This window comes from Lissotriton vulgaris, chromosome 10, assembly GCF_964263255.1.
Source record: "Lissotriton vulgaris chromosome 10, aLisVul1.2, whole genome shotgun sequence".
Lineage (NCBI taxonomy): Eukaryota > Metazoa > Chordata > Amphibia > Caudata > Salamandridae > Lissotriton > Lissotriton vulgaris.
The window spans coordinates 470,630,632-470,644,781 of NC_141698.1; the positions used below are offsets into that span (position 1 = coordinate 470,630,632).

The 14,150-nt window shown below is 48.5% G+C and overlaps 1 protein-coding gene across 1 annotated transcript in view; it reads right to left on the bottom strand.

Moving 5' to 3' along the window:
* LOC147685416 (syntaxin-binding protein 4-like) overlaps positions 1 to 14,150 on the bottom strand; it is a 1,262,048-nt gene that overhangs the window by 981,294 nt on the left and 266,604 nt on the right. Inside the window, exon 6 of the mRNA XM_086939784.1 lies at positions 7,438 to 7,523. Coding sequence (XP_086795910.1) covers positions 7,438 to 7,523 — 86 coding nt within the window. The remainder of the gene's footprint in view (positions 1 to 7,437; positions 7,524 to 14,150) is intronic.

Sequence of the window (14,150 nt, forward strand, 5' to 3'; positions counted from 1 at the left end):
TGTGTGCTCAGTGTTAGGCCGGCCATATGCAGGCAGTAGAATGTTTACAGCAATCGCTCCAAAAAGCCCATGAGACTTACTCAAGCTAGGATTTATGCAATTGGTGTAGCTGTATCTGGGGTATCCAGAGCTTTAAAGGTCTCTAGGGGGGTGTCCCACACTATTGCAATTGGTACTTTCCTTAAGCCCCAATACTCTTCTCTGCAAAGTGATCCTCCCTCCGCCCAGCCCCACTGCACTACGTCCTCCCTCCATGTTGTTATATTTGAAGGGGCAGCAGATTTTCATCATTTCTCATCATAAGGGCTTCACTAGAAGAAGTGCTAGATCACCAAATTGTGTCTGCCCAATGTCCTTTTTTGGCGGGTACAGACCTAACAGACACCCCCTCAGCTAGTCTCCAGTTGTTCCCCCCAAACGTTCCTTGCAGTGCTGAGCCTACTTGTGACCAGTTAAAAGTGAGCAAAGGAAATGCTCATTGCATGTGGACGAGGTCCACGTCTTGCTCCGGGCATTTTGGACATGTTTCAAGCACCGTCGGGAACATGGCATGCAATCGGTGCAGTGTGAGTTAGGCCCTGAGCAGTTTCCTAAATTGTATGAATTTGAACCCTGAGTTATGCGATACTTTCTTTAAGAATTCAAGTTTGGCTGTCCATTCCGTGTCCTGTAGGCACTTCCCCAGATTCGCTACCACCTCTCCCGCAGTTGTGGTTTCTGCTCCGTCCGGGGCCCAGTGTGACTTTATGTACTGTACAATTTTTGCATAGGTTAGAAACAGTGAATCCGGCAGTCCCCGTATAAAGTCAGCATGATTCAACAGCATACCATCCCAAAACAGCTCCTGTATCATTGTTACACACGTGTGTTCCCAAGAACATAGTCTGTGTCAACGTGCCTGTTGGAAAAGGGAGTCCCAGCGGGGGTATGTTAGGAGCATAAGGAACAGTCTGGTCTGCATATTTCAGGGCCTGTTACCAGTATTCAGGGGCGATTTTCAATAATACGGGTGCCGTAGCGGGAGCCCAAGCTGTGGGGCATAGCAGCTTGTGTAGGGCACCTTGAGAGAGCATTTAGGCATGCTAACCAATACGGAAGCTGCTGCAACTGACCCAACTAACCCAGACAGTAGCTGCGTTTAGATAGTCCCACCCACTGCCTGCCAGCTCCCCAGACCAGTTTTATCAGTAATGTGTTTAACACTGTGAAGAAATGTGTCGGGACCACCGTAGGTAGGTTGGTAAAGTAGTACAACACACCCGGAAGCATCACCATATTTGAGATCGCTAGGGGCGCAGCAATTGAGAGTGAGAGGGTTGTCCAGAAGGACACCTCAGAGGGCACTGAGGCGATCACTTTCAGAAGGTTCCCCTCCAATAGGTCATGGGCCGTCCAGTACATTAGTGTACATAAATATTTGAAAGTGTTAGACGCAATGGTAAGTATTTGGTCTCCAAATGCAGCCGTTTGGGGCTGAGGGTCGCTTGTAAAGTAGAAGGAGTGCAATTTGTTCGCATTTACTGCCAATCCAGTGATACATTCAATTAATGAAAAGGTATCAGCGACTGCATGGAGGATAACAGTGAGGGTAATGTCATACAATATTATATCGTCAGCATATGCAGACACTGTGTGTCTAGTAGGGTCCAATGGGATACCCCAACCAGGGGTCCCCCGGCGTAGATGCTTCAGAAGAGGCTCTAACGCCAAGACAAACAATGTTAGGGATATTGGTAAACGCTGTCTCATGTCCCTGTGTATTGAATATGCATTAGCTATATGGAGATGCATATATCAATTTAATCCAGCAGAGGGGTGTCATATTTACTCAAGGCAGCCAACATATATTCCCAGCTTAGGGAGTCAAACGCCTTACATAGATCGAGTGAAATACATCCTGCCACATATAGCTCAAGGAGGGTGGCACCAAATTCTTATATATTCAAGAAGATGCTCCGGCCTGGTATAAATCCGCACTGGTCCGTATGTATAAGTATTGGAATAATGGAAGAAGTCGCAGGCCAGCACCTCGCTCTGTATCTTAAATTCCGTGTTTATAAGCGATAAGGGCAGATAAGCTGTAATATCTAAGGAGTCACTTCCGGGTTTCCGTAGTGAGGTCACCAGGGCTTGTCCTGTAGTGGTGGGCAAGGCACCTTTTTGCAGCGTTGCCTGATATAGCCCTTCTAAGTGAGGGACTAACTGGGTAGTGAATGTAGCATAAAACTGTACAGGTAAGCCATCCAGAACTGGGGTTTTATTTCGGGGTAGTTCCCACTTGGCTTCCTTTATCTCTGTAGAGGTGATTAGCACGGCCAAAGCCTTCCTGTCTGCAGCAGTGACCCGTGGGAGCGTTAAACTGTCTAGGAAGTCATCCATTTCATGTGACATTATAATGGGAGGAGACCCATATAGTGACTCACAATAGCCACAAAATGCAGTTTTGATCTCTAACTGCGTAGTAACGTCAGTCTGTGCTGGAGTATTTATTTCTAGTATGGAGGTCGATGGGGGGATTGGTTTCGGCATCTGGGCAAGTAGTATTAGCCTCCATGCGAATTTTGTTTACGTACGCTTGGAGCTCGGCATAATTGATGCGTGCAGCCTAGAGCGTTCCATCATTTTGTGCATCTAGCACTGCTGCCCATTCCAGTTTGCCCAGTGTCGCTTCTACTGACTTCAGTTTGTTATGGACTGTTTGACGTACCCCCACCACGGCACATATCGAAGTGCCCCTGATGACAACCTTAAATGCTTACCACTCAGTTATTCAAGAAGAGGTTGTGTTGGTGTTTTCACTAAAATAACTGTTGATAGTGCTGGATAAGTTGTCAAGAAACACCCCATCCTCCAACAAGTAGAGGGTAAGCCTCCAAATGGGGACCGGTGTAGGAATCCGATCCCAGGATAAGTAAGTTCTAGGGGATTGTGTTCTAATATCGTTTACCCAAGATATGAGGTGTGCCTTATTTGGGATAAAGGGGTGGTGGTACAGAAGATATGGTCTAGTTGTGTATGTAGTCCGTGTGGTGGGGAGTGGAAGGAGTATTCATGCATGCCAGCATTTTTACTACACCAGGCATCTGCAACAGTCCACCCTTAGACCCATGTGTGAAGCACCTTGGCCTGTCGAATGGCAGCTGTGCCCCGGAAAAAGAAGGGTGTGACGGTCCAAGTATATATCCAGCACACCGACTATTCAGGGGTACATAGTCCAGTCTGCGAGTGCTTTGGTAAGTTGTGCATGGAACTTATCCTGCTCCATCTTTGGGACATATATGCTTCCCAGTAGTATTAAGCATTGAGACCTCCAGCGCAACCATTGTGTGTACGCTGTCTCTTATTGGTATGGAGCAGCTCCTGCAACCTAGTGATTAGCAATAGTTGAAGAAGTAGAGTTTTGGTGATCAGAATTCAGAAACAGTGTCGTGATGAAAGAAGGAAGTGTTAGTGATTGGGGCAAGACCTGTTCATTTACATGCATTAGTTTACTTACATTACATGTGTGCAATTGATGAAAGTACAGGTCATGCAATCAAATGGACCTTACCGTCCATCATGCACCACATAAAAACTGGTAAATAAGTCAGCATCCCAATAGCTCATGTGACATCTGTGGAGCTACAATAGTAAAAAGGGTTAGACTGTTCTCTAAGTTCAAATGCACCGTGGTGTCTGCCGATGACTCCTCAGCAGACTGCAGCCCAGCGTCCCGGAGTGCAGTGGCTACTGTATCGCTATCCGTCTTCCCTCCTGCACCTGCTCCTGGGACAGGGTCTTTCCGGGAATGTATCCTCGAGCCATGCCCAGGCGGAACTCTGCGTTTCAAAGAAAAGACTGTTGATCATAAAGGATCTTTAGCCGGGCTGGGTAGAGCATAGCGTACTTGAGTTTTAGAGATCTAAGGTGCTTTTTCACCTCTTGGTAAGAGGCCCTTTGACGATGAACCAACAATGTATAGTCTGGGAACAAAGAAATATGTGTATTATCATAGCGTAGGGGTGCTTTCTCTCGTGCACATCTGAGGACAGCGTCTTGGTCTTTGTAATTGAGGATAAGGGTCACTATGGGGTGTGTTGTAGCCCCGGGGATCGTCAGCTGGTGGATTTATCACCGTGGGGCATGCACTCCTCCGTGTGTTCGGTGGAGGAACCCTCAGCTTCCCTTATCTGCTGGCGGCCGTGTTCCGTAGGGTCCATTACCTTTCCCCTCATGTGGCCCATGGTGTCTCACTATATCCCCAAGGGGTTGGAATCGCCACCACTCACTAGGACTTGCACACTCATAGGTGTTCTGGGATAGGCAGTCTCCTCGAGCGTCCCACAGCAGGCCACAAGGAAAAGAAACAACAGGTGATCACGGCGCCACAGCCTTCGCCCGTGGTGTTGCAGTTATATTTCCATCTGAAATGGTACAGTTCTAAAAGGGGAAATGTTGTTCTGGGACTGGACACAAATTCCACGGCCTGCAGACTGGCAGTCAACAGTGGGGGCGCGTCGGTCAAATGCACAGAACTATTAGCCAGTGCAGTGCCAGTTGCACTTGCCACAAACATGTGAGACAGCTCCGTGGCGGAACGTGACATTACCTCAGGTCTCCACTGGAGTCATTTTTTTTTACTTTATGGTCCAGGTTGCCTGCAGCAGTTCTCTGCTGAGCCAGTGCGGTCAGGAGGAGTGGACCCACCACACTGAGCCCCCTACGCCACTGTCTTTCAGTCGTACCGGGGCAGCGGGAGTCAGTGTATGCTCAAAGAGTTGGGGGGGATATATTGTTCATATTGTTCAGTGGCAGGGGCCTGGTTCTGGGGTTCCCGAACCATGCAGCTTCACTCGCTAGTAGTAATCAAGTAATACAGTCGATGCAACATCCTTCAGCTAAGTGGTACCCCCCCCCCCCTTCGAGGAGGGCCATAGACGTCCCAATTTGCACCTGGTCTAGGCCCAACAGCCCGCAGGAGAAGGCAGGGGCGGCACAGGATCCAGAGGCCCTCATGGGTGCAGCCGCCTCATACCAGACTGGAGGTCTCTTGTCGTCCCAGGCAGTCGACCAAATCCTGGGCACAATGACACCCACGATTCCCAAAGCGATCCTTCTGCTGCATGCCACCGCAGCCGCCTCAGCCGCCTCAGGGTAAGCAGTTGCCTCCAGCAACCACCGTTCCAGCGCAGCCCTAAGTGCAGGCTCAGTCGCAGGCCAGCCCCTCCTCTACTGTCTCCTCCGGCCGGTGTTTCCACGGAGCACCTCCGGTAGGAGCGGTCAGTGTAAGAGCAGGGTTACCACTGCAACAGCATGAGCAGAACTGCTTGACACCACATACCTCCAAAGCCAGGACACGCAGCCACAGGTCCGTCCCACAAACCAGGCTCGACACTCCCGGAGACAGGAAATAGGTTTGGCATCTTTGTGTAGTGGCAGAATGAAGCCACTACTTGAGGATAAATCAGGATGAAATGGCTTGGCCCGGAAGCTCTGCGCTTATGTGTCCGCCATCTTAGGCGGTTGGCCACACCCCCTCAACCTTGCCCCCTGTTACAAAGGATATTTTAAGTCACCTTGGTGTTCGAAGACCTTAAGCAGGACCTCAAGTTACTTCAGGGCTCGAGTCGGAGTACCACGCGGGTGGATGGCGTCCCCCACTTATTTTACCGGGAGCTCGATAACTGGAGCAAATGGAGCCACACATTCACTCTTTGGCCTCTCTGGGGCGAGATCGGAGCCCATTCAGACCGCTGCTCATGTGCTGGCTTCTCTGATGCAAACACATCTAAGGGGTGAGCGAGGGGAGGCAATGAGTCTGATGGTGCAAGCCACCTTTCGTGACGTCACTTCCTGTCATGATGTCAGCGTCCCCCCAATTCTTTTTTCAGGACTTGTGCCCTGAGTTACCTACATTATTTTTTAAATGTACAATATGAGGTACTTTATCTTATATCTAACACCACCTCAAAGCGATAGATGTAGCAGAACAAAAGAACGGGAGGGAATGAGAGAAAGGGAACAAGCTGGAATCTTGTGAATGAAATCATCCCCAAAATGGAGCTGTAGTTTGTAGTCAACGTTAGGTGTCTAGTTGGCAAAGTGTAAGTAAGAACAGTCGCAGCTCGTAAGACTCGTGGGTGGGGGGATTTAAGATTTAAAAATAAATGTAAAAAGGTACTTTACCAGGTCACACGCTGCCTCCGCTCCTGGCCGGGTGCCACATCAGGAAGCAGGCATCTTCCCTCCCCTCTCCTAAACCAATCACAACGCTGCAATGGCAACAATGTGATTGGTGAGGACGGTGCCCAGCCAGGCACCTGTAGAGTGACCATTTTCTCTATGTAGGCTGCATGCAACCTACAGATAGAAAATGGAGAGTGCGCATGACTGGTTTGGTCAGCCCCAGAGGGCCGACCAAATAGTCAGGACCCACAGCATTGGGCAAGCCACTCCTACCGACCCGCCCACCTGCCGGCCCCCCACCAGGCATACCGTTCTGCTTTCTCTCAGCGCGAGGAGCAGAAACATAAAAAGGTATTTAAAATACCATTTTGTGTTTCTGCTTCTTGCACTGTGAAAAAGCGGTGGGTACTCTCCTCTGCTCATGGAATAGCCGCCCCTGAGTAAGAAAGGCTCACATGGAGATTGGAATGGCAGACTGTAGAAGAAATGCTGGAGAGACTTAAGTACCATGCCAAACCAACTCATATCAGCTGACAAACATATGCAACAAACAAACAAACAGATGCAGAAACAGTCCAACACATCACAAATCTAAACAGACAGCATACAATCATGCATACAGAGAAGTGCAGAGGACGAACACAGAAAGAGAATGGATAGATATAACAATACAAATTCCATAGCTGCGTAATCCTTAGCCTCGAGGTAAATGAAATATTGGTGTAAATGCCACATCAAACCTTGCCCTTTGCCTAGACAACCCTTTCTACTTGTGTATTGAACACCCAAGTCGTCACATCCATTTAATTACAGCCCTCTAAGGATGATTAGCTGCTGGTACTAATCCAATTCTGCCTGCATGTCTATTCCATGGTTGTCTCTTTTCTATAAGCATACATATAAAGCATTGACAGCCAATGTTTTCATTTCTTTATTTCCACCATGGCATTTACAAGTAGGCCACTTTGGTCCATCTGCATTAACCAATGGCATAGCAAGTACCACAAGCAAAGGGAATACTGTGCCCATTTCTCTTCTGACAGATCAAAGTGGGGTGCTCTGGGCCCCTCAGAATCTTGGGCCTTGCTGTCACTTCACCTGAAATGAAAACTGCATTTCTGAGCCATGACACCTGCAAACCTCTCTCCCTCAATTAATCACATAGTCATTTTATATACCAATCTCCTAAACTCTTACTATATATTTTATTCCATATTTAGTCACGTGACACACAAGTCAAATCTGATCGTGCCAGAGTGAAGTAAATCTCACCTCCGCTGTACATGGTTGGGGAGCTCCGTGAAGACCCGCTGTCACTGTGGCAGCCAAACTTTTTCAGCAGCTCTCTGAATTCCCTCCTACAGCCAAATCAAACAAGATTAACATGTAAGTATCTTCAGAACCAGTCAGGGACTAGGCTTCGGAGCACTCGGATTATTGGCAGTATTACATAGCATTGCATATAGTGTGATACATAATGAAACAGAGAACAATTCACTTGTCTGTCTTGTGCACACTGTGCGTTACCCAGTGCGACATTATGCAGGAACAGCAGTGCAATGCACATTCCCAAAGAGCTCATAGCACAGGATGTCAGTGTTTACATTGATAAAAACTATAGATTGTTCAAGACTCCCCAATTGTAGCCAACACACCCCACTTCACCCCTGATCCCTTGAGTCAGTAGCAGAAGTTGCCTTTATCAAATATTGACTCTCTGCACACAGGAGTTCACAAAGCTCGGGTGACACCTGGTGGGCAGTTTCCACATCTGGTTGGCTCAGCTGCCAGATGTGTTAACCATGACCTAGCTCCAGCGAAGGCACCTTGTTTAGCCCCTTCCATTAGTGAACATGTTTAAGGGTTTTGTAAAGCGATTGGCTACTCCTTGGAGTGGGTTGACAGGTCAAGAAACAAAATGGAGACCCAGGCAATTAGGGCAAGGCAAACAGCTATGGGTTGAGATTTCTTTTTAAACAAAGGTTCAGAACCAATAGTACAGAGAGCCAAAGGGAGTTGGTTGCAATCCTTTGCAGCTAGATAAGGAGCAGCCACCTTTCTCATGCGTCAGAGCCTAGGCACCGGTGCCAGGGCTGCGGATGCTGACCTCAGCTCCACTCCGACAGTAGACCTGAATAACATCTGTCAGTGAGATACAGAGGGCCTGATGGACCAGAAGCAAACACTTACATCGAATCCTCTTCTTCACTGGGGCTAGTGAAGAGATCTCAGCTGAGAGGATATAGACCAGGGGTCTCCAACCTTTTGTGTAGTCAGAGCTACTTCTGGCCAGTGAAAATCGCCGTGAGCTACTGAACCCGAATCAACTCGCGCATTTTTCCGAGAGACCCCCCCACGCCCAGTTTCATTGCCTTTAAGCCTAATTTCATCAGAGCCCATACTGTGGTTTGAACAAAATACCCAAAACAGGCCGTTCGCTTTTAAATGCATTTGAGAGTTATATTGGACTAAAGAGCGAAATTCTCATAACTAGAAGCTCGCCAAATGGCAGCTAACTCTTGGAAAGGCTAGCCCTGTTCCAAGCCCAGTAAAAGGGATCAGGTGTGTTTGCACATCCAATTTCAGCAGTGGTGACGCGTTCCAGTGACCAGGGTATGCTCAGAAGGGCCTCACTTCTTTCTCGAATAAAGCACCGCTGGACCTGCCAAGACAGGCCTATTGCAATGTAAGCCATGCTGCAAGAACACAGGAAGGACAATCAAACTACAGGGGATTAAAAAATCACGAGGTATGCATCACTAATCAGCAAACCCCTTCATCTCAGTATCTCTGCTCTCTTCCCCAGTCAGTCATGTGTGTGTTTCCACTCTTCCTTCGTCTATCACAGGCTCTCTGGGTCTCCTCTACGGCCAGGCATGTGTTTCCAGCCTTCCCTTCAATGACCACAAGCTCGCTGTCTCTCCTTCTCAGCCATACGTGAGCATCCCCTTCATCCAACAAAGTATCCCTGGATCTCTTTCCTATCCAGGCATGTGTTTCCAGCCTTCCCTTCACTGACCACAAGCTCGATGTCTCTCATAGTTCGCTGTCTCTCCTCCTCAGCCATGCTTGTGACTCCCGGGTCTCCCCTTTATCCATTACAGGCTCTCTGGGTCGCCTCCCCAGCCTATCCTGGCATCTCTTCTGGATATCCTAGTTTGGTTCCCGCCTGTCCCAGGGTCTGTAGCTGCCTTCCCCCTGCGACACCACAACCCCGGTTCTTCCTCTCCACTCATTCCCCCCCACCACTCCCACCCACCGCAGGTCTGTGTCACTGCTCATCCTCATCACTACCATCCATCACAGGATGTCTCTCCAAGCCGCTCTCGCCCATCGGAAGTCCACTGTCTCTCCTGATCCCGCCCCCACTCCCACCTATCACAGGTCTCAGGCTCTCCACGTCTCCACCATTCCCCTGACCCTGCCCCCTCCCATCCACCACAGGTAATCTTTATTTCTGTATCCTACCTAACCCCGACTTCATCCATCACAGGCTCTCTGTCGCCTCTTACTAATCAATAGTAGGTGTTTGACGTTTACAAATACCTTCTGAGAAATGACTCAATCAGGGGGGGGGGGGGGCAAGACGCTCCACAAGCCTGGATAACTACTACCCTGCCACCTCCCAATACTACACGCTTCAAGGCTTAAATAGTAATTCTGGAGGCACTTTCTACTTTCGGTGTCAAAGATTGATGTATGACTGCCCGTGTGATATAGTCACCTGCAGGTCTGATTGCGTTTTTGCTCCCATTCAAGTTTAAAGTTAACTTTTTGCTAAGGAAAGGACTGCATTTGTGAATTGAAGAGGGCAGACTAATCTGCAAAATCCTTGAACTCTGGCGTCTTTCTGAAGACGTTCTGTGCAAATTAGGATACGAGGTACGGTTTGTGTGATTAATTAACATGGATCCTGTTTTCCAATTCCAGTTTTCTTGTGAGCAGGGTCTACTTGGTTAGTTTTAAGTATAGTCATTTTTATTTTACCTCCAGTGAACTCGACAATCATGCAAGCCCACTGGATTTACCATGATTTACCCGACACCCAGATGCGTTTACTACCCTCTTTACCCAAGCAATGTAGTGTGTTGGCAGCTAATTTTGTAGTCACAGGCACCTGCCTTCTACATGCATCCTTTGGGAAACTGCCTACCAGATTTATTTATTTATTTGAAACATTTGTAAAGCGCGAACGAAGGCCCGAGGGCATCTCGGCGCTAAAAAACTGCTATGTTCAACCCAGGGAGCCAGAAAGTACGAAGGTTAAAAAGGATCAGAGGTTAAAAAGCCAGGTTTTAAGATTTTTTCGAAAGGACCTGAGAGAGGTGCTGGCCTTAATTGAATATGGAAGTGTATTCCACAATTTCGGTGCGGCTACTAGGAACCGCCTATCACCCCAATTGACAGTTTTGGTTCGGGGTACCGCCAGATCAGAAGAATTGGAGGAGCGCAGTGTTCTTGATGGGCAGTAGGGAATTAAATTTTGAGTGAAGAACACTGGTCCGACATTATGTAAGGCCTTGTATGTCAAACATAGTGCCTTGAACTTTATCCTCTTTTTCACTGGGAGCCAGTGAAGTCGCCTTAAAGTTGGTGAGACCGATTGGTATTTAGTGATACGCCCTAGGAGCCTTGCAGCGGCATTCTGGATGGCCTGCATTTTAGCTAGCACTCTCTCCTGGGCACCTAGAAACATGGCGTTACAGTAATCTAGGGTGGAGAGAACCAGGGCGCTTACCAATGTTTTGGCATGATGCTCAGGTAAAAAGGGCAGAATTTTTTTTATAAGCCGGAGTTTGTAAAAGGCAGAGGAAGAGATCTGGTTAGCATGAGGCAGGAAGTTCAGACGGTTGTCAAACAGTACACCCAAGTTCCTGACCTTGTCGACCGGATCTGGAGGCTGGCCCATAGACGACGGCCACCATAAGGGGGACCAGTCTGGGGAAAGATTGCCGAAAATTACAACCTCTGATTTTTCAGAGTTCAATTTCAGGCAATTATGGCCCATCCAACTGCCTATTGCCTGCATACCTTGGTTAAGCATGTTCGCTTTTTGTGGCCCATCGTTCTTAACAGCTAGGATCAATTGGGTGTCATCTGCGTAGGACGTTAGGCTCATCCCAAATGCCCTGATGATTTTGGCAAGGTCCGACACATAAATGTTAAAAAGTGTCGGACTAAGGGATGAGCCCTGAGGAACTCCACATGGTAAAGACAGTGGGGAAGACTCGAAAGGTCCCACAGTGACAACCTGGGTCCTGTTAGCCAGGAAGGAGGCAATCAGATTTTTTGCGTTGCCTCGAAAACCTATGCTCTCGACACGGTCGACCAAGGTGGTATGGTCGACCGTGTCGAAGGCCGCCGATAGGTCCAGTAGGATCAGGATGGCAGAGCCCCCTGCATCCCGGATGGATCTAATATCATCTGCCGCCTTGACCAGAGCGGTCTCTGTCCCATGGCATCGGCGGAAACCAAACTGCGATTCGTCGAGCCTTTTGTTCTCCTCGATAAAGAGGGAGAGTTGGGTGTTCATGATTTTTTCCACCACTTTCGCTAAAAATGGCAGACTGGCAATGGGCCGGTAGCTTTTAAGTTCCTCTTTATCGAGGGAAGGTTTCTTCAGAAGCGGTTTTATGAGTGTTTTCTTTAGGGTGTCCGGGTAGATGCCTGTGGAAAACATGGAGTTACAGATCTCGGTTATGGATGGGAGAACTGTGTCCATCATAGGCCGCAGAACCTTCAGAGGACATGGGTCCAAAGCTGACCCAGATTTAATAGAGGATATGATGTTGAGTACCTGAAGGCAGGTCACCTCTCTGAACTGCTGAAAAATTGGTCCTTCAGGCTGGGTAAAGGCCTCATGGGCGCTAATTGCGGTGTTAGCAAAGTTTCGATAAATGTCATCCACTTTGCTGAAAAAAAAACTAGACAATGCGTCACAGAGGGTTTGGGAAGGGGGGGGTGTAAGATCCACAGAAGAGCCAGCTAACTGTCTGGTAGTCTCAAATAGACATTTATTTGAGTTCTGTGCATTTTCTATTCTGTAACAATAAGATCCCCTAGACAAGGATACAGTTCTCACACATGGGGTCCTTTGCTTTCATTACAGGGGCAGAAGGAGCATGCTTCTGTCATATCAGCATATTTTCCCATTGCACTGGTTATTACAGTTCATAATATTTTCAGCAACACACAAAGGGAGAAACTGACTGCCATCAGCTGGTCTAGCTAGGCCTAGTATTTCTGCGCATTCCTAGACACCTTTCAAGGTTACTGCCCGTCTTCAAGCAGGAAGCGGCAGTTCAGATTCGCTGTGCTTAAAATGCTGTCTGTATTTCAAAACAAGAAACACGGCACAATCAGGGGGGGGGGGCATGACACGAAAAACAGGGCAATCAGGGGGAGAGGCAAGACACAAAAACGGCAAAATCAGGGGGGAAGGCAAGAAAAAAACGAGCTTACCTGCAGTGGCTGCTTCTGGCGGTGGAATCACGTCTCCTCCTGCTCCGCGCTGGCACCCGTCTCACAAGGCCGATGACGTCAGACTCTCACGAGAGAAGAGAAGTCGGAAGCTCCAGGAGAGGAGCGTCATCGCGTCATCCTCTTCGCCCGCCCCATCCACACATAATGCCCAATCCGAGCGAAGGGCTAGGCGAGCTACTCCCGGGGTCTCCGCGAGCTACCGGTAGCTCGCGATCGACCGGTTGGAGACCCCGGATATAGACCCACGCCAAGTGATCCAAGAATCATGCATGCAGAACCCTTCGCAATCTCCTGGTTAGACCCTCTGACAGAGCAAGAGAGGGAGAAAGCATTAGCATGCTCCATCGCGATGTCATCAATGCATCTTTCTACCGCCTCTTCCAAGAGTGTAGAGGTAAAAGATATAGAAACGGGCAAATCCGAAGCAAGAACCAACCATTGCAGACACCTGGGGTTGAAAAGGCTTATTTTTGACCTCAAAGCCTAGATTCTTCGGCAGAGGGAGGAGGAGAGGTAGCGTTTCTGATCAGCTTTACTTCCACCACATGGAGCTGAATGAGCCAAACAGCAGAATGTCGACCTCTTCTGGAATGCACTTCAGCTGGCTCCTTTGCACCCAGCAGAAGACCGCATATAGGCAGGCTTTGAAAGAATGCTCCAAGGCTCCACCGAGAGAAGCAGCTGAGTATCATCTGCATGTGAAATGATGTTGAATCCAAAAGACTCAGTTGAAGGTGCAGGAGGAGCCATGTACACATTATAAAGAGGGGGACTCAAGGAAGAGCCCTGCGGCAGCCCATGGTTAAAAGATTTTAAATCTGATAAGTAAGGGGCTAGCCACAAGGATTGTGCCAGCTATTCAGAAGAGGCTCAAGATCCTGAAATCAGCTAAGCAATGCATAGAATAGAGTAGGATTTGTTGTGGAATGTTGCAGACAGGTTGAATATAATCAAGGTGGCATTCTTACCATGGTTGTCTGCCAACTTCATGTAATCTGCCACTTCTAACAGGGCTGTCTCCCTGCTATGTTAGCGACGAAAGCCGGACTGACAGGGACGAAAGCCAGAGGCTGGTGTACAATACCCTGTGTTGCTCCAGGTACTCGTGGGCCGAGTGTTGAGAAGTTTATCGAGCATCCAGGCGGCTGCAGGCAATAGAGAGATGGGTCTAAAGTTGGAAGGGTCACCCAGAAGGTTTGTTTTTTTAAATCAAAGGGCAACCTTAGCCTGCTTTGCTTAATTAAAGACCAGGTTGACCGCCTCTGCTGCAAGAACCACAATAGAAGGTGGCTATGGGTCGACTAGGGAGCCTGACTTGCACTCAAGTAGGGCCTTCTGCGACTCCTCCAAGGTTATAAGGCTGAAGTGAGAGAGAATCACCTGTTTTTGAGTGGAAGCACCAGCACTCAGGTGTGAGGCAAGGCAGACTGGGAGCTCGAGCAAATTCGACTTCTTAGGGCTGTTTGCAAAGTTTTTGAATGGGTGTGGTGCGACTCCTACAG